Source organism: Diaphorina citri, unplaced genomic scaffold, assembly GCF_000475195.1.
Source record: "Diaphorina citri unplaced genomic scaffold, Diaci psyllid genome assembly version 1.1 scaffold257, whole genome shotgun sequence".
NCBI lineage: Eukaryota > Metazoa > Arthropoda > Insecta > Hemiptera > Psyllidae > Diaphorina > Diaphorina citri.
The window spans coordinates 56,598-83,567 of NW_007377694.1; the positions used below are offsets into that span (position 1 = coordinate 56,598).

At 36.7% G+C, this 26,970-nt stretch overlaps 4 protein-coding genes across 4 annotated transcripts; 2 read left to right on the forward strand and 2 right to left on the reverse strand.

Annotated features, from left to right (window-relative positions):
• Positions 1-42: 42 nt before the first annotated feature.
• On the forward strand, positions 43-1,997 carry LOC103506726 (46 kDa FK506-binding nuclear protein-like). The gene is made up of 3 exons (XM_008471127.1): positions 43-108; positions 1,518-1,616; positions 1,653-1,997. The coding sequence occupies exons 1-3, from the start codon at positions 43-45 to the stop codon at positions 1,995-1,997; spliced, it is 510 nt and encodes a 169-aa protein (XP_008469349.1).
• A 919-nt stretch (positions 1,998-2,916) lies between these two features.
• LOC103506716 (leucine-rich repeat-containing protein 58) lies at positions 2,917-7,200 on the reverse strand. The gene is made up of 4 exons (XM_008471115.3): positions 6,506-7,200; positions 5,268-5,484; positions 4,200-4,389; positions 2,917-3,200 (listed from the first exon to the last, which is right to left on the reverse strand). The coding sequence occupies exons 1-4, from the start codon at positions 7,021-7,023 to the stop codon at positions 3,028-3,030; spliced, it is 1,098 nt and encodes a 365-aa protein (XP_008469337.1). The 5' UTR covers positions 7,024-7,200; the 3' UTR covers positions 2,917-3,027.
• A 4,692-nt stretch (positions 7,201-11,892) lies between these two features.
• LOC103506727 (putative sodium-dependent multivitamin transporter) lies at positions 11,893-17,559 on the forward strand. The gene is made up of 6 exons (XM_026821710.1): positions 11,893-12,219; positions 12,720-12,856; positions 13,411-13,632; positions 13,843-14,067; positions 15,197-15,312; positions 17,278-17,559. Exons 2-6 carry the CDS (start codon positions 12,743-12,745, stop codon positions 17,522-17,524), a joined length of 924 nt encoding a protein of 307 aa, XP_026677511.1. The 5' UTR covers positions 11,893-12,219; positions 12,720-12,742; the 3' UTR covers positions 17,525-17,559.
• A 1,363-nt stretch (positions 17,560-18,922) lies between these two features.
• Positions 18,923-24,836, reverse strand: LOC113466375 (sodium-coupled monocarboxylate transporter 1-like). Its single transcript, XM_026821700.1, has 6 exons — positions 24,784-24,836; positions 24,459-24,594; positions 22,599-22,823; positions 20,470-20,681; positions 19,794-19,989; positions 18,923-19,137 (listed from the first exon to the last, which is right to left on the reverse strand). The coding sequence occupies exons 1-6, from the start codon at positions 24,834-24,836 to the stop codon at positions 19,033-19,035; spliced, it is 927 nt and encodes a 308-aa protein (XP_026677501.1). The 3' UTR covers positions 18,923-19,032.
• Between the last annotated feature and the right edge of the window lie 2,134 nt (positions 24,837-26,970).

Below are 26,970 nucleotides of genomic sequence, written 5' to 3' on the forward strand. Positions count from 1 at the left end.
AGATTGGCATAAATTTCTCAGGAATTCCATCAGTGTTGCCAGATGCAGCAAGCAGCTGTCATTGATTGCAAGTCCGTGAAAATAACCTTACTGCGCAACGAAATTACCGTACACACAAAACGATTATTACGTACCTAGGTAGGTACCTATTTTTTGTAGGTACCTACAGGTAGCTAATGCCCTCTCTACATTATTATTTCTTTCCATTTAATATTTTGATTCGGATGTTGTTGTTGTTTTTTTTTTTTTTTTTTTTTTTTTTTTTTATAATCCAAACTATGAAGCAAAACCGGTTTGACCGAAAACCAAGTAGGTAGGTAATACTTCCTACTTTAGTTAGGTATCTGATATGTAGATCATAGGTAGATAGGCACTCCTTTCCAATTTTCTTTTACAGCCGTACAGGTTCATTGATAAATTATTTATTATAACTCCGCCCCTGGAGATATTCTAAAGTCGAAACCGTCTGGGTAAAACTAAGTACTTCCCTCGTAGAAACTAAAATCTAAAAATCCACTCAATAAAAACGAAATGAAAAAGTAACGACCATGTAATAGTCAATCACAGCACTAATCTAATGGTTATGCAATATGTTCAGAGGTTTTTCTTCTGTAGGTACAGATTACGTAATATTGCGTCAAAGATTCGACGAAGTACGAAATGTGAAGTTATATTTATCGATCGGGGCCTGATGTCTCCTACTCGATATAAGTCGATTACCGATCGTCACCAGATAGCATTTGTAGATCGACAAAAGCCGAGAGCGCCTTTTTTTTCTCCTTCAATTTTCATCGTCATCTTAACCCTTCTGTCAAAAATGAGGTCTGGCCAGACCTTTTGCATGTTTGAGCTAATTTTTTTCTAGGATTACATAATCGTGGAGTCATGAGACTTCTTAAAAAAAAAGAAAAAAAAAAAACAGCAAGTAGGTACCTAGGTAACCTACCGAGAAAAGAGAAATAAAATGCCATCAGGTACTAAAATGTAGGTGTACATGTAGGTATTTGTACAAATTGGAAGAGTTTAAATTTGAAAAAAGTATAAAATAGGTATAGTAGTAGGTAAAAAACACGTGGTAGGTAAAAAAAAGTGAATTCCAAAATGTACGGCTAGCGACTGTGAGGAAAAATACATATTTCTTAAATGAAGCTGTAAAATCTTTTCTGTCAGCTTGGAAGGTAGCCAGCCTGCCTTATAAGCGCTACGCCGCGGGTTCGATTCCCGCCAGGGGCGAACTTTATGGTAAACAGGTCAGGTTCGTTCTCCTATCCTATCCTCCCTTCTGTCTTCGACTTCGTTACGATAAGACTTCCGCTGTTATTACAGATCCTTCTTCTTAAAAAAAACTTGTACATCTGTGACTGTTGACCAATGACCATATATAATAATTATAACGCTAAACTAAAAAGAATATAAAGATAGATGGATAGATGATATACTTAAATATGAAAATTTGAATAGAATCAGAAGAAGAAAGCTATATAATAATAATAATTCAATTTTTATTTACATTAAAGACCAAATCCAAAGTCTCCAAAGATGAGAATGTGTCAGAAGATGTGAAAGGGATTCTTACCTCAGATTCAGACGAGCCTGAGGAAGATGAGAAGATGGACGTTGACAATGAACTTGAAAGAGACACAGATATGTAGCTGGAAGATATCCTCAACTCTGATGACTCCAATGGTGGTGACAATGCTGAACATATTGATGAGAATGAAGAACGTGATGGAAAAGATGTTGATGAAAACGAAGCAGCCAAAGCAAGTCTCCTGAATTCCGACTCAGATGAGAAGGACACCCCCAAGCGAAGAAGCACACGAAGTGAATATTATAGTGCAAAGTCCGAGGCTGAATTGGATTTAAGTGGTGGTAAGAAACCCAAGCGTAGAGGTTCTTGTAAAGAAGACCCAAGTGAGACTGAAAAGGAACCTCATGATTCCAATGATGACGATTACTCACCGGGGAAGAAATCCAAGAAACAGGAGAAAGATTAAGGCAGCGGCAGCAAAAGTCGAAGGAAAAGTGATTCGGATCGGAAAAAGTTGAGTAACGCGAACAGTCTCCTGAATTCCGACTCAGGTCTCAGATGAGAAGGACACTCCCAAGCGAAGAAGCACACGAAGTGAATATTATAGTGCAAAGTCCGAGGCTGAATTGGATTCAAGTGGTGGTAAGAAACCCAAGCGTAGAGGTTATTGTAAAAAAGACCCAAGTGAGACTGAAAAGGAACCTCATGATTCCAATGATGACGATTACTCACCGGGGAAGAAATCCAAGAAACAGGAGAAAGATTAAGGCAGCGGCAGCAAAAGTCAAAGGAAAAGTGATTCGGATCGGAAAAAGTTGAGTAACGCGAAGAGTAGCTCAATAAGCAAAAGTCGAAGGAAAAGTGATTCGGATGGGAAAAAGTTGAGTAACGCGAAGAGTAGCTCAATAAGCAAAAGTCGAAGAATCCGTAGAAAGCAAAGTGGACACTTCAAGTAACAAGAAGAAATCTGAAGGAAGTCAAGGAAGCAAAACAGACGCCCCGACGCGGCGGAAAAAGACGAAGGAAGACGATAAAACGATTCTACTCGAGTTTCTTAGTGAAGCGGATGATTTGGAAGAAGAAATTACGAAGTTGTTGAGTAGTGTCATGAAAGCGAAAGCAGAAGATGCGAAAAAACAGAATGAGGAAATGGTGAAACAAGGTTTACTAAGAGCAGATGATGAATCCAATAAAGAGGAAAGTGGATCAGACGATCAGAGATTGAATCTGAAGAAGAAGATGAAGAAGAAGGTGAAGAAGGAGAAAAAGGGAAGTGGAAGTAAGAAGTCTAAGAACTGGTTGAAGAAGATTAACAATGGCGATGATATTGACACGTTTAACTTGATCAAGAGCAAGAAAGACTATGAGAGATCCTACACACTCAACTGCTGGTTTGAAGAAGGTAATCATTGAATTATTTTACTTATTTTTTCAATGCTTTTATGGCGCACTCTCTTTTAGTGAGCTCTTCCACCCAACCGGGGATTATACACACTTCAGCCTAGTAAGACTTTCTTCATCATGTCTTCGTTTTTGACATCTCCATACATTACGTTGGGACTGTTGGTAATACATCTTGAGGAACATAAATACTGCAACAAGGGGATTCTGTACTTGCCACAGAAATCCACGAATTTGATGTGCTCTATGCGATTGTCGAAAAATACACCTGAAAATAAATAATACTTTAATAATTATAATAATGAAAATAAATGTAAGTAGCCAAAACCAAATGCCAGCCCAAAGCAATCATCCTGGCTATAGCTGATTGAGAGGCTGACGAAAAACGCCGACCCCGTATGTACACGGGAAAAGGCGAAGAAAAAGAAGAATAATAAAAATAAATATGTTGATAAACAACAGGTCCCAAGTTACTGATGTTAGGAAACGTGTTAGCCCATCAAATTGCTTAGCTGCTTGACCCATTATGTTAGCCCATCAAATTGCTTAGCTGCTTGACCCATTATGCCATAATCTGGACCCATTATGTTAGCCCATCAAATTGCTTGACCCATTATGTTAGCCCATCAAATTGCTTAGCTGCTTGACCCATTATGTTAGCCCATCAAATTGCTTAGCTGCTTGACCCATTATGTTAGCCCATCAAATTGCTAAGCTGCTTGACCCATTATGTTAGCCCATCAAATTGCTTAGCTGCTTGACCCATTATGCCATAATCTGAGTTTAAACTAGGGTTAAGTTTAACTTTAGAATTGAGCAATCTGATTGGTTGATTTTTTAAAAAATTCAAAATTTTCAGCCAATCAGATTGTTTAAGCGAAGATTTTAACTTAAACGGAGTTCAAACTCACTTTGTGGACTTACAGATTGTTTAAGCGAAGATTTTAACTTAAACGGAGTTCAAACTCACTTTATGGACCCAGTCATTAGAGACTAATGGCCGTTATGTTATGCCTTCCATTATGCCAACAAATCAACCAATTCCAGAGTGTCGTCCCGGGAATGAATGTCCTGACTTACCTTTACATTTGGGATTAACACAGTGGTGGGCGCTTTCCAAATATTGAACTAAATTTTGAGGAAGATGCTCCTGGGAATAATCATTGTGGACTTAGAGACTAATGGCCGTTATGTTATGCCTTCCATTATGCCAACAAATCAACTTCAATTCCAGAGTGTCGTCCCGGGAATGAATGTCCTGCCTTACCTTTACATTTGGGATTAACACAGTGGTGGGCGCTTTCCAAATATTGAACTAAATTTTGAGGAAGATGCTCCTGGGAATAATCAATCTCGTGAACCTTGAGAGTCCTGGAGGCAAGCTCTAGCAAGGATGGTGGCTTGTAGGTCATGTCACTCACAAACCTGATCACTAGGGGATTGTCTCTTAGACTCAACTGAAAACAAAAGAGCAATAAATATAACTATAAGGTATAAGCAGTGCTTTATTAAATAAAACTCTCGATTAACTGAAAACTCCCTGTGGTAAGATCCGGCATAAATTTTATACTGGCCTGTGTAAATCAAATGGGTAATGTCAAAGAAAACCCTTGACACTGTGTTAACTCTCAGTGATAAGATAGGCCATCTAAATAGCTACTCAATTGTACTCACGAGGCTAAACGCTAAATATACGTACACCCTGAATTCCAAGGACAGAGCTGAAACTCCCTGTGGTAAGATCCGGCATAAATTTTACACTGGCCTGTGTAAATCAAATGGGTAATGTCAAAGAAAACCCTTGACACTGTGTTACCTCTCAGTGGTAAGATAGGCCATCTAAATAGCTACTCAATTGTACTCACGAGGCTAAACGCTAAATATACGTACACCCTGAATTCCAAGGACAGAGCTAAAAGAAGTATTCCACTTTGCCGAGATTCGAACCCGGGAACGCTTAACCAGTCAGCCACACAGGTCGCTATCCAGTTTTAACCTTCGTAACCATAGCATACTTAGCCAACACGTGGTTAATTTTTAAGGTTCGATTCCAAGCAAGGTTTTTTCAAAGGTTTCCTTTAAGGACAGGATATAGCTTCTTGTACTAAGTACTTGAATATCGCGATAGATACAACTCATAACACTATTCCAAGTTATTTTCACACCATGCGATATTATTTCAATATGGGCTCTACAAATTAATTTGACCTCTATAATAATCAAAAATCATAAAGCACCGCGTTTCTTACCTCTGATAAACATTTCAGAGTGATGATTTCTGTCGGTAAGGTTCGAAGCTTATTGTTGTGAAGCAGTAAGGATTTCAGTTTCTTACCTCTGATAAACATTTCAGAGTGATGATTTCTGTCGGTAAGGTTCGAAGCTTATTGTTGTGAAGCAGTAAGGATTTCAGCATCTTCAAGTTTGAAATGGAAGCGGGCAAACTTTCTAACTGGTTATCACTCAGGATGAGAGCCTCTAGTTGATACAAATCTCCAAATGTGTCGGGAATGTCCGTCAGTGAATTTCCTCCCAGAGAAAGCACGTGCAGTCTGGAATGGAAATGAAATCAATTTAGAAAATCGCCCATTGTTTCATCATGGGCAAAGGTTATCTGTCTACTCCTCGACAATGGCCTCTTTTTCATTCCTCCATTGCATTAATAACAAATAATACCTAAATGCAATTCATTTGGGTTAACTATCTTACATTTTTGGTGGGCTGTACTTACTCACTGGGCCATTGTAGGATTTTTCCAAATATCTCATTTTATCCAAGCACCCATTTCTGTATTTATATTTACCTCATTTTCCTCGCGATGCTGAGTGGGCCCCATCTTTGGGTTAACTATCTTACATTTTTGGTGGGCTGTACTTACTCACTGGGCCATTGTTGGATTTTTCCAAATATCTCATTTTATCCAAGCACCCATTTCTGTATTTATATTTACCTCATTTTCCTCGCGATGCTGAGTGGGCCCCACAAAAGCTAGTCACGGAATTGATCATTTGTATGTTTCAAAATTTTCAACCCCACCGGGAATCGAACTCGGTTATCCCGCAGGTAAACATCACGTCGTGAATAATATTATTTGGAAAAAAAAAAATCTAGAATGCTGCAGTAAGCACTCGTTAAGTAGGTATTACTCATATCTATTATATCTCATCTATAGATAACTTTTGAGTAAATGGGACTACATGTCCTACTTTGCCAGTTTAATAGCTACATATAATTACTCGTTTCAAAATTTTCAACCCCACCGGGAATCGAACTCGGTTATCCCGCAGGTAAACATTACGTCGTGAATAATATTATTTGGAAAAAAAAAAAAATCTAGAATGCTGCAGTAAGCACTCGTTAAGTAGGTATTACTCCTATCTATTATATCTCATCTATAGATAACTTTTGAGTAAATGGGACTACATGTCCTACTTTGCCAGTTTAATAGCTACATATAATTACTTCTCATGAAAATTTTAACGTAGAGGTCAAAACATAATGAAAAAAATAGGCAAGGCAAGTATGGTCTACTAATAATAAAAAGTGTTGTTCAATGTTATGCAATTGACTTACTTGCAGAGCTTATTGATTTCCCTGGGGACATGATTCAGAGAATTATTTCCAAGATACAAATACTTCAAGGTGGGTATGTCTAAAATTTGTATAGGGAATTGTTCCAACTGATTACCACTCAAATTGAAAACTTTGAGGTTTTTCAGATTACTCATATCCTTGGGTAAGGATTCTGCAGTGAGTAGGTTGTTCCTTGCAATGAGTGTAGACAGAGGGAAGTTGGTGATAGCTTGGGGTAGGTGTGTGATCCTGTTGTTGCTCAGGTCAAGGGATCTCAGGTTTGTGAATTTGCTGGCATTGTCTGGGAAGAAGCTCAAGTTGTTATGGTACAGTAGCAGAGTATCAATGTTCTCGGGTTTCTTGTTGTAGTCATTGTTGGGTAATAACTCGATTTGAGTGGCCAAAGTTTCAGAATCCAACGAAGAATAGGAAAAGTCCAAAGTTTTGATAGAAACGGTTTTAAAACTATCACTGTCGCTACTGTCCGAGGAGCTACTGGATCCGTAGTTGTAACTCATTCTGTTTCAGCAAAATCTAAACTGGCAACAATTGAACGAGACGAATTTTTAAAAATTACAATCTATATCACATTGTAAAACTTTTCCCCTAGAACAAATCCAACACTCGAATGAACTTTAATTTCTAATCAGTTGCTTGTGAGATATCACTTGTGTTATCACTTCATTCTTTCGAGTGTCGAGTTTTTGATGATAATAGTTCAAGTAGCATATTGTTGATAAAGTGCCTTGTTCTGTTCTAACACTCTCCAAACACTTCGTGAATTCAAAAAATATACTCCTGATCAAAATCAACGTACTAAATGCCGAAATATTCTACACTATAATGAGCAGTAGATACGAGTACCAGTACCTATACTCGTTCAAATTCCTAATAACTGGTGCATTATTCAACGCCGGCCTTAAAGCCGAACAAATACATATCGAAATATACTTTTCCATCTGGAGCAAAATCTTTTGTAATAATTCTACATTTTCCACATATTGTACCCTTTAAACTTATGGAATAAAGAAGACATCGAAAAACGATATACTTTTCCATCTGGAGCAAAATCTTTTGTAATAATTCTACATTTTCCACATATTGTACCCTTTAAACTTATGGAATAAAGAAGACCTTGTTTAGAGTAGTATTAGACCAGAGGAAATAACTTGGTTCTATTCGAACAAGATCAACAAAATAATAGGTATTCAATTCTAGATTACCAACCATTATTAAATATTAGACCAGAGGAAATAACTTGGTTCTATTCGAACAAGATCAACAAAATAATAGGTATTCAATTCTAGATTACCAACCATTATTAATTCGAAAGGTAGATGAGAGCATTTGTTGAAAATCAAGTCGACAGGTAGTAGGTACATTAAATTTGACCAGGAGTGTATTTTAATAAAAATAATAGAAAAAATTATCGCCATGATAAACTAATACATAGGTATTAAAAAGGTTATCTATATTTGTATACGGGGGGGGGGGGGAAAGACTGCTCGCTTCCATAGACCCGACTCCATAAGTGCCCCTGGGCCGTTTCGACGGTGCGAAATGAGCGGCCTTAAGATGTCATGCGTCCTAACTAGGAAAGACATCTCCATCTCTATCGTTATCAATTCTACAGTGGAATGCAGGTGGTTTGGCAATGGCGAAGAGAACTGAGCTGGAACAGTTTTATGTTCCCTTAACTCTCCCATAAACCAAGCACACCTAAATTCCTGTCCAACCTTGGAAGCCAGCAGTTCCATTGTAGAAGCAGTTCCCTTTATGAATGCACTGTATATAGATTAGTCGTTGGAATGTTAAGCTGCTCTTGAAGATAATCAATTATTACATTGCGAAGTGCGAAGCCAACAGGGAGCGCGCAGCGCGACCATATTCTATCAAAGTGCGAAGCCAATAGGGAGCGCGTAGCGCGATCGTATTCTTTCAAAAAGAGAAGCCAAAGAGGAGCGCGTAGCGCAACCGTATTGTATCAAAGTGTGATGCTAATGGGGAGCGCGTAGCGCGACCGTATTCTTTCTGGTGAGGATTCCTACTGACGGAGAATTTTTCTTTTACTAAAATATTATAAACCGTGGCGAAGCACGGGTAACCTGCTAGTAAATGATAAAAGGAAATAAGATTGCTAATCCAAGTGTTAAACTTAACCCGAGTTTAATAAAAAGGCCCATTTAGACCTGCTTCATGGGAACGACCGATATCCAATACTTCTTAGCCAATCAGAGAAGGAGTATTTTCGAAGCGCTTTGATCATATTGAATCCTTCTAAATAGCGGTACTGTATTACAAGTTGTAAAACATGCGAGAAAAAAAATGAAAAAACCAAGGATATTCTGAGATTTCAATAATAGATTTAACAAATGTTGTACATAAATTTGTTGTCCATTGTACAGATTTTGTTAAAGATATTTGATTAAAATATATAAACGCATGAGATTGAACAAGTTACAAGTAGAAGGTTAGATTTCATTTTAGCTGTCCGCTTGTCATTTTGGAGCCTCAGGAGGGACTTTGAAAATAAATATTTGATCCTACCTACCTTACTAGATATGTGTACACAATTAAGAGATCTTAAGAAATATTTAACTTAATAACAAAATATGAAAACCTACAAATTGTCGTCTGTAGGGGCACTCACTTTATGTAACTTAAAAAAAAAAAAAAAAAAACTCATATTTCTTTACACGTATTTCGACCAGCTCCATGAACTGTCCCAAATAGAGACGAGACTGAGTGCACCCTAAAATAGCGAGCAACACGTAATCTATCTAGTTATCTGTTCATCAAGTTAACCACTTTACTACTGAGGTTGATATATTTATTAATTTAAAAAAAAAGGATTTTTTATTTATTTTACATGAAAAATCTAACTTTTTTCACACGGTACCTACAATCAGCTAAATCCCCACAACGTAAAATGTTAAGTACAATTAAAACTAAACAAAATTCATACAAATAAAACAGATCCCAAACAAATAAAAAAGACGTAACTAAAAAAAAAAAAAAACACATAGCATGATACAGGAACTAAGAAATCCTATATAGGCAAGTATAACAATGGAGCATCTCTTTCACACTAGACAGTTTGACTTTCGTTTTATATCTAATTATGAATGACTGTCAGACTGTACCTACTCGTGTTATACTATTGTAGATCTTTCACATGACTTTTAAACCATATTAAAACTTTCATGGTCACTGCAAAATTGGAAAACCTCATAAAATTTATTTTATTTTTTATTTATGAAGTTTCCATTTATTAGTTTTTCCGTACAAATCTCTCAATCAAATAAATATTCAACAAATGATATAACCAACCGTAAAAGTCGGAGCTTGAAGTTAACTAAATAAAATAAATAACTAATAAAACAACTTCAGGGCGAACTTAATCTCATCACTCCGGATTGAAAAAAAAGTGAAATCCAATCAAATCTAGTGCGAAGAAGATGTAAAATCTGGCGTAAAAAATTCTTCAGAATTTAAGATTTTGTGCGAACCTAATAATAATAATACATAAAAATGATGAATATTTTCAGATATGTGAGGCAAGAAACGGCATAAAAACAGCCCGATTTCCACTTGCAAATCCTGCACAACTGTACTAAATTTCAAGGGTATTTCATTTCTGTAAATGAAACTAAATAAGACATTCTATTTTTTCCCATTAATATTTGTACAAAATTTAAAATTTCATTTGTGGATGTGAAGCATATCGTATCAGATGCCTTAAGGTCAGACTTTTTAACAAGGGATAAATCAGACTTAGCTTAATCTTTTGTAATTTAAGTCTCCTAGAAAAGTAGGAGTAGGTACTTTGAGAAGATTTTTACAGCAAAATAATGAGTGTAGGGAATAGTACCGTTACTTCACTTAATTTACAAAGTCACCAAGTCTTCGATGATTTAAACAAGTAGTTTAAAAAATGACATTCTCATAGTTATTTTATGCACTCACTTCTAACATACACTAAACATCTTATCATTTAATTTTTTACTTTCTATTTATAATTGATACGTACAAAACAAATAAAAAAAGGTTCTTATGCGCAATGATTACATAATTTTTCAAGAGATTAGTTAAATGCTTTGGGAGAGTCTGTGGCCAACTGACAAGTTTTTCCAAGAGCATTGGCTGACCGAAGCAGCTGTCCTAGTCTGACCTTGAGATTTTCCAATACGATAGACTTTGAAAAAATTATCCACAAATGTCTAGGTAATTATACTACGCACCTCACCAATAATGATATGATATAAAAATATAATATGAAATACAGTCTAAGTATCCTCTGTAATTCGTACAAAACGCTTAGTACCTGGAGATAGGTTCCAGTAAATATTGAGGTTCCACTTCAATAATAGGTAAACTAATTAAACAAAATATCGAGGGTAAACTTAAATAAATAATTCAATCTTTAAACTTAGTTCTTAATAGAATTATTGAAGAATTATTATACGAACTCGTATTATAGATATTCTCCTTCAAAAATTCAATATTTTGCCTTAATTACACTTCTTCTTCTTCGCCTTTTCCCATGTTCAGAATAAAAGGAAATCAGATTGCTAATCCAAGTGTTAAACTTAACCCGAGTTTAATAAAAAGGCCCATTTACACCTGCTTCATGGGAACGACCGATATCCGATACTTCTTAGCCAATCAGAGAAGGAGTATTTTCGAAGCGCTTTCATCATATTGAATCCTTCTAAATAGCGGTACTGTATTACAAAAGTTGTAAAACATTCGAGAAAAAAATGAAAAAACCAAGGATATTCTGAGATTTCAATAATAGGTTTAACAAATGTTGTACATAAATTTGTTGTCCATTGTACAGATTTTGTTAAAGATATTTGATTAAAATATATAAACGCATGAGATTGAGACATCAGTCTTGAAGCTCAGCTAATGTTGGAGGTGAGTGTAACTGAGACCTACATCCTTGCTCATCTCAATCAATCTATCTTCTCTTAATACTCTACCACTGTTTACAACCCTTAAATAGTTGTAGGTAGGTACCTAATCTTCAAATTAATCTGTAGTTCAATATGAAACCCTCCACTTTATACTTGGCCTGGACAAGCCTCTTTCTTCCTTTGATGCTAGTTATCTGGGTTTCAAATTCAAATGTAAAGTGAGCAGTTCTTTATCAGCAAATCATTTAACTACTGATTTGGGAACCAATTAGGTAAGTACTTTAATTACCTAATACAAAATCTTGGGAAATCCAAACAGCAATCATTTTGAAATATTTCATCAGCTTTGAATCATAATGAAAGGTTGTTTTTGTCTTTTCAGAATAGGTTCATGTAAGCATCTCCTGAGTATTTATTTCATTGTACCCTGTACATTCCGTGTTATACTTGTGAGCCTTGTATTTCATAATTCATATGCTCACAATATCAGAAACAGTCAAACAGTTGAACCCTAAGTTGAAGTTTCAATTTAACTGGGGAGTAGGGGGAGTGTAGTACTAGTACAGTGTAAGATGTAATGTTGCCAAGTTCAAATGAAGTCAAATCAAATCAGATCAACATTAAAATCAATCATATTCCCATATCAGTGATTTTAAGTGATTTAATAATAGTCTCTAAGTTTCTCTTCAGACCATGAGTAACGGGCTGAAAAATACTACAGTCTCTCTGCTGTGCTGTTCTTGATCAGTGTGATAGTTCATTTTTAATTAAGTGTAGAGATTTCATGACCCCCTGGTAAGCTAAACTACATGTTGATAGCATTGAAATATGTATATTTCAAGGGTGTTGGTAGGTATTGTTGGTTAGAATCATACAGAAAGATTAAACAGATAGGTGGAGGATAAAGGACTTTATAACCTTATCCTGGTATATGAAAAGGACAGTTGCCTTTATAATAGTGTTACTGAAACAGGATTTGTTGGGTAACTGGCATGTATTTCATAGGTATGTATCCAACCTTCTCTCACCATGTTGAGTTTTTTTTTTTTGGAAATTTTGTAAAAAGAAGTTTGATAGTAGGAACTGTAACTGCTAAGGTCTTATCATCCTGAAAGTGAAGAGAGAAGGAACACAGGATAGGAGATAGCCAGTGGTTCTGAGCACAAACCTTATCCATTCAGGATAAAATCTGCCCTGGGTGGGAATCAAATACATGACCTAGCACTTATAAGGCAGATCCACTACCCTCCAAGCTTAGGTAATCATTGTTGACAACCAATTATTTTTGATTTCAGATAAACTGAATTAGTTTGGAATAATGGAGAAATCATTTGGTATTGTAGACTATGCTGTGTTCATACTCATGTTGGTCATCTCAGGAGCAATTGGAATTTATTACAGGTTTTCTGGAGGCAAACAAAAGACTAATAATGTAAGTTAAAATTGAGAATGTGTTTGTCTTCTTCTTAGTGTGCCATGTCCATTACTGGACGTTGGCGATCAAATTGGCTAAATCATTATTATCCACCACTTTAGCAAACAGCGTTGAATTAGATTCCTGGAACCATTCTTAGAGAATGTGTTTGTAGGTGTAGTAATCATGCGTCCTTTGGTTTATATGAAGAATTGAAGAAGTTATCATCATCAATCTCTAAAGGCTAGGCCACTCCTCAATTTCTTGCAACCTCCTTTATTCATGGGATGATTAGCAGTTCATTGAATCCCATATTGCTTCAAAACAAATAGTTATTGGGCCCAAAAGAGTCCCATTTAATGTAGAGAAGAGGGGAACCAAACAAACAAATTTTCCATTTGGAAATGACTCATTTTGTGTCTTATTTTTTCCAGGAATATTTATTTGGAAACAGAAATCAATCCCTTATTCCTGTGGCTCCAAAAGAGTCCCATTTAATGTAGAGAAGAGGGGAACCAAACAAACAATTTTTCCATTTGGAAATGACTCATTTTGTGTCTTATTTTTTCCAGGAATATTTATTTGGAAACAGAAATCAATCCCTTATTCCTGTGGCCTTTTCCTTGATGGCAAGTTTTATGTCAGCCATCACACTTATGGGACTATCAGCAGAAATTGTAACCTATGGAACACAATTTGTTGTGATAAATATTTCCTATGTTCTAGCTACACCAATTGTAGCTCATATTTATCTGCCTGTATTTTTCAAATTGGGTGCTGTCTCAGTCTATGAGGTAAGTAAAAAAAAAAATAATATTACTTTCTATTTTTGTTGTAAAACTGTGTTAGAAAGTCATTTTCCAAGGAAGTATAAAATTAGGTACTTTGGCTTTTTCAAATGAAGGACATGCCATATCTGACAGCAAAAGATATGTACTTAGCACTTACATTATTGAAGTGGAATCTAACATTCTTCTTGATCCTTGTCAATATCTACTTTTCAGTATTTGGAGAAAAGGTTTGGCAGTGCAACTCGTCTTGCTGCCTCCTTAGCTTTCACTGTTCAGATGGTACTGTACATGGGTATTGCTTTGTATGCTCCTGCCATTGCCTTAGAAGCTGTAATGGGACTATCCCAGTTCTACAGCATCACACTGGTGGGTCTTGTGTGCTTGTTCTATTCAACCATTGGTGGAATCAAAGCTGTCATTTTAACAGACGTGTTTCAGGTGAGACTTTTTTTCTTTCCATGAGAGCCAAGGTCTACATTAAAGTTAGACCAATCTTGACCAAACCCTTCTCTCTTCGCTAAAATCTCAGTTGCTCCACGTCAGAGTGCATTGGGAATTTGTCTATTAGTTAGAAAAATAAAAATTTCCCACTATTTTCACTATTATTTTTGACATATTTATTCACTACCGGTCCGGAGTTAGAAGCGGTTAAATTTCAGCAAGATCCAATGGAAGAAAAAAAAAAGTTCGGCTCTTATGGGTCAAGATTTTTTTTTTTTTTTTGAAGAGGTTTGATAGAGGAAACTGTGACAGCAGAGTTCTCATCATTCCGAAATCGAAGACAAAATAAGGATAGGAGAAAGGATGTCGTTCCGAAGACAAACCTTGTCTGTTGAGGATAAAGTTTGTCCCGGTGGGAAATCGAACCTGCGACCTTGCGCTGACAAGGTAGACATCCTACCTTTCATAACACAAAGAAATTGCATTTTTATCACCTCGAAATCGAAGACAAAGTAAGGATAGGAGAAAGGATGTCGTTCCAAACCTTGTCTGTTGAGGATAAAGTTTGTCCCGGTGGGAAATCGAACCTGCGACCTTGCGCTGACAAGGTAGACATCCTACCTTTCAAGTTAACTAGGCTGGCAATAAGGGGGTTTGACATCACTGTTTAAATGGTGAGGTTTTTAGTGACACAAGTTACCTTCCGTTCGGATACTAGCAACCTGCCTCAGATTAACCTCACTCAACCCAAGTGGGGCTGGGTCACCCATTGGGTTACCAATTACCCACAACGTTGCCAAGGGGGTTTGACATCACTGTTTAAATGGTGAGGTTTTTAGTGACACAAGTTACCTTCCGTTTGGATACTAGCAACCTGCCTCAGATTAACCTCACTCAACCCAAGTGGGGCTGGGTCACCCATTGGGTTACCAATTACCCACAACGTTGCTTAACTCAAGTGATCCAGTGGAGGCAGTGAGAACTGGTGCATTCAAATATGCTATCGTCGCGTCGTCGGTAGCTAAGTGAGAGACTTTAATTAGTCCATTTTTTTTTCTTCTTGGTTCGCAGTATAAAAAAAAAAAGTTTGAACTTAAATATCCGGTATTTGTCCCAATGATTTCAGTCAATTCTGATGTATGCCGCCATTTTTGCCGTCATTATAGTGGCAGCTATCAATGTAGGTGGCATTGGAGAAATCTGGAATATTGCTCACAGAAATGATCGACTGGAATTTTTCAAGTAAGTGATTCCAAACTGATACCTTTTAAGTGATATTCGAATATCACTACAATGGAAAGGCCAGATTTTTTTTTTTTTTTAACTGAGATTGTTAACAAGTAATAGGCCTTAAATAAAGCCTTTAGTTATTATAATTAACTAGCTGAATTCCGTCCCTTCGCTCCGGAATCCCGCTAGTTCATCCCGAGGCATGGCCAAACTTGTGGAAAAGGCATGGCCGAACTTGTAGTTATCAAACTAAAAACATAAACGAAACTCAAATATTAGGCGAGCGAGGAAAAGTTTTCTATCCCGCAGTCTCTGCACTCTGTGTATTTCTTATGGAGATTTCAGCGATCAAAAATTGATCATATCTCAGGATCGGTGTAGATTTTCGCAAAATCCTTTCTTATTGCACACCTAGACCATAAAAAGAATATTCCTACCAAATTTCAGCTTTCTAGGTGGTGTGGTTCTCGAGATAGAGCGATCAGTGTGTGAAATGTGAAATGTGAACTGTGAATGAGTGAATGGATCTTGTTCTTATAATATAAGACTAGCTGAATTCCGTCGCTTCGCTCCGGAAGCCCGCTAGTTCATCCCGAGGCATGGCCAAACTTCTGGAAAAGGCATGGCCGAACTTGTATTTATCAAACTAAAAACATAAACGAAACTCAAAAAGTTGGTCGAGAGCGGAACATTTCTCTCCCGCAGTCTCTGCACTCTGTGTATTTCTTATGGAGATTTCAGCGATCAAAAATTGATCATATTTGTGAAAGTCGTGATGTAACATTAGGAGGGATTGTATCCGTCCCTTCATTTCTAACAAAATTGTATGATTAATTGTATTATGGCCCAGGCTGCTTTTCTGAAAGCTTTGAGGATGTTTGAAACCCGAACATTTTCAGAGGAAACAAAACACTTTGTAGACTTGAGGATTGTATACTCGGGAGTCAGTAAATAGTTTTATTATTATTATTTTAAGTGAAAAATGTCCCATGATAAGTTTGTGGTTGTTATCAACTGCTGGGAATGGAGTATCAGGTCATTTTCCTCCATTTTAAGTGCATAGCTCACAGGGCGAATGACCACGCCAATGGCTAGCTGTTAAAGCCCCTAAAAAAAGTACATTGCTCAATCTTAGCCATTCAAATAATGAAATGGCGAATTCGTCAAGTATTTACGTCCCAATGTTAACAATCCGACTTCTAATATATTTCTCTTTTGTTTCAGTCTGTCTCCCGACCCCACAACACGACATTCCTGGTTCACGCTTATCATTGGCGGCATTTTTACCTACTGCTCCCTGTACGGGATCAATCAGATGCAAGTACAGCGCTATCTTACCATGAAAGATTACAAAACTGCCGTAAGATCTCTCTAGATTTATAACACAGACATTATGTAAACATGAATATTTTCATGTGTGATATGTTTAAGGTGTACTACATGAATTGACCTTCATGTCAAACGAGAACAAATGTTAAGCATTGTAGTTGTAGGGCCACAAAAAAATTGGCACGTTGTGAAAGTCGTGATGTAACATTAGGAGGGATTGTATCCGTCCCTTCATTTCTAACAAAATTGTATGATTAATTGTATTATGGCCCAGGCTGCTTTTCTGAAAGCTTTGAGGATGTTTGAAACCCGAACATTTTCAGAGGAAACAAAACACTTTGTAGACTTGAGGATTGTATACTCGGGAGTCAGTAAATAGTTTTATTATTATTATTTTAAGTGAAAAATGTCCCATGATAAGTTTGTGGTTGTTATCAACTGCTGGGAATGGAGTATCAGGTCATTTTCCTCCATTTTAAGTGCATAGCTCACAGGGCGAATGACCACGCCAATGGCTAGCTGTTAAAGCCCCTAAAAAAAGTACATTGCTCAATCTTAGCCATTCAAATAATGAAATGGCGAATTCGTCAAGTATTTACGTCCCAATGTTAACAATCCGACTTCTAATATATTTCTCTTTTGTTTCAGTCTGTCTCCCGACCCCACAACACGACATTCCTGGTTCACGCTTATCATTGGCGGCATTTTCACCTACTGCTCCCTGTACGGGATCAATCAGATGCAAGTACAGCGCTATCTTACCATGAAAGATTACAAAACTGCCGTAAGATCTCTCTGGGTCTCTTGGCCTCTACTCACACTTCTCTCCGTTTCCACTTGCTTTTCTGGTTTGGCGATCTATGCCAGCTATCACAACTGTGACCCGATTAAGTAAATAACACGTTTTTTATAGACTCATCTGTTTTTTGTAACATAGGTATTCTTGTTGTTGTTGCTTTTTTTAATGTAGTTTTCTAATGCATTTCAATCATTATAAGACGTTATAGGTTTGCACTTAAGACAACGAGGGTTATTTGGTGAATGATTTTTTTTTTTTTTTTTTGATCCTGTGTTAAAATATCGAGGGTCAACTTAAATAAATAATTCAATCTTTAAACTTAGTTCTTAATAGAATTATTGAAGAATTATTAAACGAACTCGTATTATAGATATTCTCCTTCAAAAATTCAATATTTTGCCTTAATTACACTTCTTCTTCTTCGCCTTTTCCCATGTTCAGATGGGGTCGGCGTTAGTCGTCGGCCTCTCAATCAGCTTTAGAGTGATCGCTTTGAGGCCAACTGGTTTTGGCTAAACAAACTTTTCCGAGTGGGATGCCCTTCGCACTCAACCTTCGCTATTGATATAGCGTGAGGAAATTTGGACTAGTATACTCCCTGTTTATAGTCCCCTAGCTAGACGCTGATCTACTCTCTGTTTATAGTCCCTCAGCCAGACTAATAAATTAAACGAATTTTTAAAATTCGACTGCAGTTTACTTGAATAAAATTATTCCACGAGCTACCTGGATGAGACACCAATAAATAATTTCAATAACAATGATAAACATAAAATAGCAGTAACAATAAATAAAATCTTTTTCTATAAACAAAAAAGTCTTTGGGACTCGGGTCCATTTTCACAGTCACTAGGATGAGACACCAATAAATAATTTCAATAACAATAATAAACATAAAATAGCAGTAACAATAAATAAAATCTTTTTCTATAAACAAAAAAGTCTTTGGGACTCGGGTCCATTTTCACAGTCACTGTTGACAATTTACGAAAGAATATAATGTAGGATTTATGAAAGTATCTAACGCACCAGAGGAGTCAGGAATATTAGTGGACGAGCCAACAAAGATTAGAATTCAAGGTACACTAATTTTGGCAGCCAATAAGAACGGAGATTTTTTCTTCAAGAACGAACTGTTGCCGCCACGGAACGAACAAGCCAACAAGAACAAGAACGATGCTACTTAAAACTGTTTGGGTTGATGCTACTTAAAACACAACGTTCAAAATGTACAATACCATATAGAGATCTTCTCTCAAACTGATATGATGATAATGGGTTGATGCTACTTAAAACACAACGTTCAAAATGTACAATACCATATAGAGATCTTCTCTCAAACTGATATGATGATAAATAAAGTTCTTTATCATATCAGTGTTCATCCAATTCCTAAAGAAAACCTTTATTTGTTGTTTATTTGATTCTTTTCAAAAACACAATTTCATTTACAGTCACATATTGAAAAGAGTATCTACAAGCAGCAAAAACCGTGTGCAGTGATTGGTCAAATCAGCTACGAGATCCTAATTTTATTGACATAAGCCAAAAGTGACGGTAAAAGTGGATCTTATTCTAAAGAAAACTTTCTAATAAATTCTAATTCAATTCAACTTGAATTGTGTGGAAACAGTAGTATCACAGGAAAATTCGTTATCGCAGCCTTTTTGTTCATTATTGTTTTTCATATGCACTGTTTCTGGAGATAGCTGTGAAAGCAAGAAACAGTAAAAATGAGTTAGTGTTTACATTACGTATAATAGTACATAATACAGGGTGCGCCAGAAAAACACTGACAACGGCTCAGGGTAGGTAGATCTCATCATTTCCAACAAGGTTCTGTGGGTCATTTTCCTAACTTCGGCTTCGTTCCCCAGAAATGTCCAAAAAACCACCTTTTAAAAAAATACAGATCTTGTGCCAGTTTTTAGGTCATAAATTTTCATTTTAATCAATAAACTGTTTCTGTTAAAGCCACGAGCCAGAGCACAAAATTTTGATCCGAATAGACCTGATCTCCGATTTCCAAAGATCAGGTTTGATGTGTTTTTTCAAGCTCAAAAAAGATTTACCTTGTAATGTCCGATTTTTAAGTTACAAAACACGCGGTTTTTGTCCGAAGAAATTTTTGAGCCCAAGTCTCCATCTTTCAGGAAAGTTTGAACGAACAGTTTTTAAACCTTACCTCAGGCTCCTTGTACGGGCCGTTGTGTTTTCTCCTCGCCCTAGCAGCTACCCATGGCGTTAGAAGATTCACTATGTCCGATTTTTAAGTTACGAAACACGCGGTTTTTGTCCGAAGAAATTTTGGAGCACAAGTCTCCATCTTTCAGGAAAGTTTGAACGAATAGTTTTTAAACCTTACCTCAGGCTCCTTGTACGGGCCGTTGTGTTTTCTCCTCGCCCTAGCAGCTACCCATGGCGTTAGAAGATTCACATCGTAGGACGGAGTATCAAAGAATCTGCTCACTATCGCCCCCACTAGCATGGTAACACAGAACCCTAGTACGATATAATACATGTAGCTGATTCTGTACAGGTAGAAGTATTGGTCTTGCGAACTGGAAAGAAAAACAAATGTTGTTTGTTGAAACAACATAATTGTTATTTGAAACAACCTCAAAAAAAAAAAACACCAACAACAACAATGCCAATTATGTCGTCACAATTTTAGCTATTAAATCTTTTCTTATTGGACGAACGACCCAGTAGTTATTACTAAAGGCTCTTATCATTCAGAGTCAAATATACACATATCTTGTTTAGACTGCGCGATCAAAGGGATTTTCAGTCCTATGCTGGCGGTATAAACAAGGTATATTCTAGTTTTTTTACAAGTTTTTTCTTCTTCAATATTTATATTTATACCTATCTCTTTATTTCACAAAAATAATATAATCATACATGACAATATAAATCAAATTATCAAAGAAATAAAGAGATATTACCCCCTTTCTGAACCTCAATACGAAATGTTTTTAGATTGTGACGACTAAGGGGGTATCATCAGCCTTAAAATATTTATCTTAAGGGTAACTCACCTTGACATATCGGTATACCTGATGGTAGTAGCATCTTCATCAATGAAGTTATTGTCTACAGAGTTATCTAAACGTAAAATGGAAGACAAGGAAGGCACAAGATTAGGACATCCTTCAATAGTGGAAGGAAGCTTTTTCGGCGCAGGCTTGGGGCCACCAAACCCTACCAAGGAACAGAATAATAAACCAGACACGATGCCAGCCAGCGCACCCTGTGAATCAAAACATACAAAAAAGATCAGATATTGGGGGTATTTTATTTTTTATTATCCATTTTTCTTCCAGTCTTAATCCTATGAATCCATGGAATCCGGAAAAAAGTCTTTTGAAAATTTAAATCCAAGGGATCCACTCGGGGACTGGATTCGTTTGATTCACAGTGGTAGAACATAGGGATTCCAAAGAGAGAATAACTATCTTCTCTCTATTACTCATATTAATACACTCGCGAGCAATGAAAATCGGGGCAGCCCTATTTTTTAGTTTTTCTCAAACTGCTGCTCAGTGTTCAATTTTTTTCGTTAAAACCATTAGTAATGTTTTTTGCTGTAAAGTTTAAAACTTATTCCAAGCGTCGTCGGTAGCTAAGTGAGAGACTTTAATTAGTCCATTTTTTTTTTCTTCTTGGTTCTCAGTATAAAAAAAAGTTTGAACTTAAATATCCGGTATTTGTCCCAATGATTTCAGTCAATTCTGATGTATGCCGCCATTTTTGCCGTCATTATAGTGGCAGCTATCAATGTAGGTGGCATTGGAGAAATCTGGAATATTGCTCACAGAAATGATCGACTGGAATTTTTCAAGTAAGTGATTCCAAACTGATACCTTTTAAGTGTGTATTCTTACTCTACAAACAGAACCATCTCGGACCGTAGGGGAGGTCAGTTGTCAAAAGTGTTGACGTTTATCTACGGTCTAGTGTGTCTGTGTATTGCATACCTGGCCAAATATTTGGGCTCTGTGTTACAAGCTTCGCTGACCATTTTCGGTGTCGTTGGAGGACCTGTATTGGGGGTGTTTACCCTTGGAATGACAGTCACGTTTGCTAATCAACAGGTAAATAGAATAGAAGATTTTTTTAAACATCGAAAAAATTCTCATACATTCCGCTCCGTAAAAAATATATTCTACATTTGCGAGCAATAAAATCGGGGCAGCCCTATTTTTTGGTTTTTCTCAAACTGCTGCTCAGTGTTCAATTTTTTTCGTTAAAACCATTAGTAATGTTTTTTGCTGTAAAGTTTAAAACTTATTCCAATGGAAAAAATTCTCATACATTCCGCTCCGTAAAAAATATGTTCTACACTTGCGAGCAATAAAATCGGGGCAGCCCTATTTTTTGGTTTTTCTCAAACTGCTGCTCAGTGTTCAATTTATTTTCGTTAAAACCATTAGTAATGTTTTTTGCTGTAAAGTTTAAAACTTATTCCACAAGACCGCATACCTACATACCCTGTGAGTAAAAAATGAAAAACAAGGATCAGTTTTATGCTGAAAATGCATGTTTTTGAAGATAAATGTTGGTGTAACTTTTTTTCTCCTCAATATTTTTACACCATTTTTGAACCAGGTGCTTTAGAAAAGAACACAGAACATTAATTTACTATTGGTAAAAGTTAGAAAAAATTTCTGGACCCTAGTCGGAACTTTTTTAAAAAAAGTTCTTTTTTGCCCTATAAAACTAATAGTAAAAAAGGAACGATCTTTAAAAAGTTCCGGCTAGGGTCCAGAAATTTTTTCTAACTTTTACCAATAGTAAATTAATGTTCTGTGTTCTTTTCTAAAGCACCTGGTTCAAAAATGGTGTAAAAATATTGAGGAGAAAAAAAGTTACACCAACATTTATCTTCAAAAACATGCATTTTCAGCATAAAACTGATCCTTGTTTTTCATTTTTTACTCACAGGGTATGTAGGTATGCGGTCTTGTGGAATAAGTTTTAAACTTTACAGCAAAAAACATTACTAATGGTTTTAACGAAAAAAATTGAACACTGAGCAGCAGTTTGAGAAAAACCAAAAAATAGGGCTGCCCCGATTTTATTGCTCGCAAATGTAGAATATATTTTTTACGGAGCGGAATGTATGAGAATTTTTTCGATGTTTAAAAAAATCTTCTATTCTATTTACCTGTTGATTAGCAAACGTGACTGTCATTCCAAGGGTAAACACCCCCAATACAGGTCCTCCAACGACACCGAAAATGGTCAGCGAAGCTTGTAACACAGAGCCCAAATATTTGGCCAGGTATGCAATACACAGACACACTAGACCGTAGATAAACGTCAACACTTTTGACAACTGACCTCCCCTACGGTCCGAGATGGTTCTGTTTGTAGAGTAAGAATACAGTGGCTGAAATTAAGAAATAAATCAGCTTAAAACAGGAGAAGTAAAAAAAACAAACAAACAAAACAAATATTAAACTTGACAATGACTCAATGATAGTTCAGCCGTTTCTAATTCCTGGTCTGCCGATTTTGAAAATTTAGACCGATTGCAATACTTCCTCATTACATAATACATAGTACAGATTTGCTCTTTACTAATTGTAATAGAAAGTAAAAAGAAATAATTATAAAATAAAATAATAATGGACTCTTGAATGGTTACCTCGCTTCTACCACTTAACTCTTAATGAGGTCAACTTCTCAAATAAATGAAGATAGAATTCCACACCGCGGCTGGGATCGAACCCGCATTCTCCTGTTTATAAGGCGACCACTACGCCGCCGACTCAGATAAATTTGACGCCATTCAATCATTGTCGAAAACAATTCAAATTTTTGTGAATTTACTTATTTACTCTATTTGACTAGATACGTTTTATTAGTACATTGTGCATGCATCAACAAGAAACAAGTTATAAAGCAAGATATTCATGCAACTTTATAATGGGCATATTGAATCAGATCTGTATTTCATTTTTAGTTCTGATTTCTGTAGCTCCATTTAATTAATAACAAGACCATTGCACAAACAGGCTACACACAACATAGGTAAAAAGATAATAATAATAAATAAAAAAAACACCACACTCACACTGATCGGCGCTGTACCTAGATTACCCAGAAGAATACAATGGACAACCCAGTCCAGTAATAGACAACAATGCAGACAAATAATTTAATTAAAAAACACAGGATCAAAAAAAAAAAAAAAAAAAGTTATCTCGCTTCTACCACTTAACTCTTAGAGCTCTATGAGGTCAACTTCTCAAATAAATGAAGATAGAATTCCACACCGCGGCTGGGATCGAACCCGCATTCTCCTGTTTATAAGGCGACCACTACGCCGCCGACTCAGATAAATTTGACGCCATTCAATCATTGTCGAAAACAATTCAAATTTTTGTGAATTTACTTATTTACTCTATTTGACTAGATACGTTTTATTAGTACATTGTGCATGCATCAACAAGAAACAAGTTATAAAGCAAGATATTCATGCAACTTTATAATGGGCATATTGAATCAGATCTGTATTTCATTTTTAGTTCTGATTTCTGTAGCTCCATTTAATTAATAACAAGACCATTGCACAAACAGGCTACACACAACATAGGTAAAAAGATAATAATAATAAATAAAAAAAACACCACACTCACACTGATCGGCGCTGTACCTAGATTACCCAGAAGAATACAATGGACAACCCAGTCCAGTAATAGACAACAATGCAGACAAATAATTTAATTAAAAAACCCAGGATAAAAAAAAAAAAAAAAAATCATTCACCAAATAACCCTCGTTGTCTTAAGTGCAAACCTATAACGTCTTATAATGATTGAAATGCATTAGAAAACTACATTAAAAAAAGCAACAACAACAAGAATACCTATGTTACAAAAAACAGATGAGTCTATAAAAAACGTGTTATTTACTTAATCGGGTCACAGTTGTGATAGCTGGCATAGATCGCCAAACCAGAAAAGCAAGTGGAAACGGAGAGAAGTGTGAGTAGAGGCCAAGAGACCCAGAGAGATCTTACGGCAGTTTTGTAATCTTTCATGGTAAGATAGCGCTGTACTTGCATCTGATTGATCCCGTACAGGGAGCAGTAGGTAAAAATGCCGCCAATGATAAGCGTGAACCAGGAATGTCGTGTTGTGGGGTCGGGAGACAGACTGAAACAAAAGAGAAATATATTAGAAGTCGGATTGTTAACATTGGGACGTAAATACTTGACGAATTCGCCATTTCATTATTTGAATGGCTAAGATTGAGCAATGTACTTTTTTTAGGGGCTTTAACAGCTAGCCATTGGCGTGGTCATTCGCCCTGTGAGCTATGCACTTAAAATGGAGGAAAATGACCTGATACTCCATTCCCAGCAGTTGATAACAACCACAAACTTATCATGGGACATTTTTCACTTAAAATAATAATAATAAAACTATTTACTGACTCCCGAGTATACAATCCTCAAGTCTACAAAGTGTTTTGTTTCCTCTGAAAATGTTCGGGTTTCAAACATCCTCAAAGCTTTCAGAAAAGCAGCCTGGGCCATAATACAATTAATCATACAATTTTGTTAGAAATGAAGGGACGGATACAATCCCTCCTAATGTTACATCACGACTTTCACAACGTGCCAATTTTTTTGTGGCCCTACAACTACAATGCTTAACATTTGTTCTCGTTTGACATGAAGGTCAATTCATGTAGTACACCTTAAACATATCACACATGAAAATATTCATGTTTACATAATGTCTGTGTTATAAATCCGGGGTTAACAAGGTTCATAGTATTCTTAAGGTCACCAACAATCCGATCAAGTCTGGTCTTCAATGAAATTAGTCATATGAAGAATTTGGAGAAAAAGAAGCAATAATGTTTATTTAATCTGCTCGAATAGGATTAAAAAGTTTCTTTACCCCACCAGAAGGCTACTAGTGTGGTCAAATTTTCGAACAATGTTGAGGATAAAATTCCATACTTTGCCAGGGATTGAATTATTTAATCTGCTCGAATAGGGTTAAAGAGTTTCTTTACCCCACCAGAAGGCTACTAGTGTGGTCAAATTTTCGAACAATGTTGAGGATAAAATTCCATACTTTGCCAGGGATTGACCCCAGACCCTCTGGTTTATCAGGCGAGCGTCTATACTACTACACCACCGAGATAGGTTATAAAATTCCTGCTGCAAATCTTATATCTTATATTATAAGAACGAGATCCATTCACAGTTCACATTTCACACACTGATCGCTCTATCTCTAGAACCACAACACCTAGAAATCTGAAATTTGGTAGGAATATTCCTTTTATGGTCTAGGTGTGCAATAAGAAAGGATTTTGCGAAAATCTAAACCGATCCTGAGATATGATCAATTTTTGATCGCTAAAATCACCATAAGAAATACACAGAGTGCAGAGACTGAGGGAGAGAAAACTTTTCCTCGCTCGCCAAATATTTGAGTTTCGTTTATGTTTTTAGTTTGACAAGTAACTCACAAGTTCGGCCATGCTGTTTCCCACAAGTTCTTTGGCATCGCCTCGGGATGAACTAAGCGGGATTTCCGGACGCGAAGGGACGGAACTTCCAGCTAGTTAGGATTATAATAATCTAAAGGCTTGTACTTTAAGGCCTATTACTTGTTACTCTCAAGTTAAAAAAAAAACAAGTCTGGCTTTCCCATTGTCAAAGTGGATATTCGAGATATCACTATAAAAGGTATCCAGTCTCTCGGAATCACTTACTTGAAAAATTCCAGTCCGATGCCATTTCTCGTGAGGCAATATCTCCAGATTTCTCCAATGCCCGACCTACCCATTGATCAGCTGCCACTAGCACACTGAACGGGCAAAAATGGCGGCATACATCAGGAATTCCCGACTGAAATCATCTGGGACAACACGGATATGTTCAAGTTCAACTTTTTTTTCATACTGAGAACCAGAAGACAAAAAAGAAAATGGACTAAGTTAAAGTCTCCATCACTTAGCTACCGGACGACGCTACGACGACCGATAGCATATTGAATGGGGGGGCACCAGTTCCTCACTGCCCTCCACTGGATCACTTGAGTTAAGCAACGTTGTGGGTAATTGGTAACCAATGGGTGACCAGCCCCACTTGGGTTGAGTGCACGGTTAATCTGAGGCAGGTTGCTAGTATCAAACGGAAAGGTAACCTTGGTCGGTCACTAAAAACCTCACCATTTAAACAGTGAGTGTCAAACCCCTTGTTGGCCAGCCTAGTTAACTTGAAAGGTAGGATGTCTACCCTTGTCAGCCGCAAGGTCGCAGGTTCGATTTCCACCGGCGACAAACTTTATCGCTCAACAGACAAGGTTTGTCTTCGGAACGACATCCTTTCTCCTAATCCTTATTTTGCCTTCGATTTCGGATGAATGAGAACTCTGCTGTCACAGTTTCCTCTATCAAGCCTCTTCAAAAAAAAAAAAAAAATCTTGACCATAAGAGCCGAACTTTTTTTGCGGTCCATTGGCATCTTGCTGAACATTAACCCGCTCTCTAACTCCGGCCGCGGTAGT

Coding starts and splice junctions, on each gene's coding strand:
- LOC103506716 (XM_008471115.3), bottom strand. CDS start 7,023: ATGAGTTACAACTACGGATCCAGTAGCTCCTCGGACAGTAGCGACAGT. Junction 5,485..6,505: donor GAAATCAATAAGCTCTGCAA/GTAAGTCAATTG, acceptor TTTCCATTCCAG/ACTGCACGTGCTTTCTCTGG. Junction 3,201..4,199: donor TGTTAATCCCAAATGTAAAG/GTAAGGCAGGAC, acceptor ATTTATTTTCAG/GTGTATTTTTCGACAATCGC.
- LOC103506726 (XM_008471127.1), top strand. CDS start 43: ATGCAGCAAGCAGCTGTCATTGATTGCAAGTCCGTGAAAATAACCTTA. Junction 109..1,517: donor TACTGCGCAACGAAATTACC/GTACACACAAAA, acceptor TTTACATTAAAG/ACCAAATCCAAAGTCTCCAA. Junction 1,617..1,652: donor AGGAAGATGAGAAGATGGAC/GTTGACAATGAA, acceptor ACAGATATGTAG/CTGGAAGATATCCTCAACTC.
- LOC113466375 (XM_026821700.1), bottom strand. CDS start 24,836: ATGTCCCATGATAAGTTTGTGGTTGTTATCAACTGCTGGGAATGGAGT. Junction 22,824..24,458: donor TGAAAGATTACAAAACTGCC/GTAAGATCTCTC, acceptor TCTTAATTTCAG/CCACTGTATTCTTACTCTAC. Junction 20,682..22,598: donor TCACGTTTGCTAATCAACAG/GTAAATAGAATA, acceptor TTTGATTCACAG/GGTGCGCTGGCTGGCATCGT.
- LOC103506727 (XM_026821710.1), top strand. CDS start 12,743: ATGGAGAAATCATTTGGTATTGTAGACTATGCTGTGTTCATACTCATG. Junction 13,633..13,842: donor GTGCTGTCTCAGTCTATGAG/GTAAGTAAAAAA, acceptor TCTACTTTTCAG/TATTTGGAGAAAAGGTTTGG. Junction 15,313..17,277: donor GATCGACTGGAATTTTTCAA/GTAAGTGATTCC, acceptor CTTTTGTTTCAG/TCTGTCTCCCGACCCCACAA.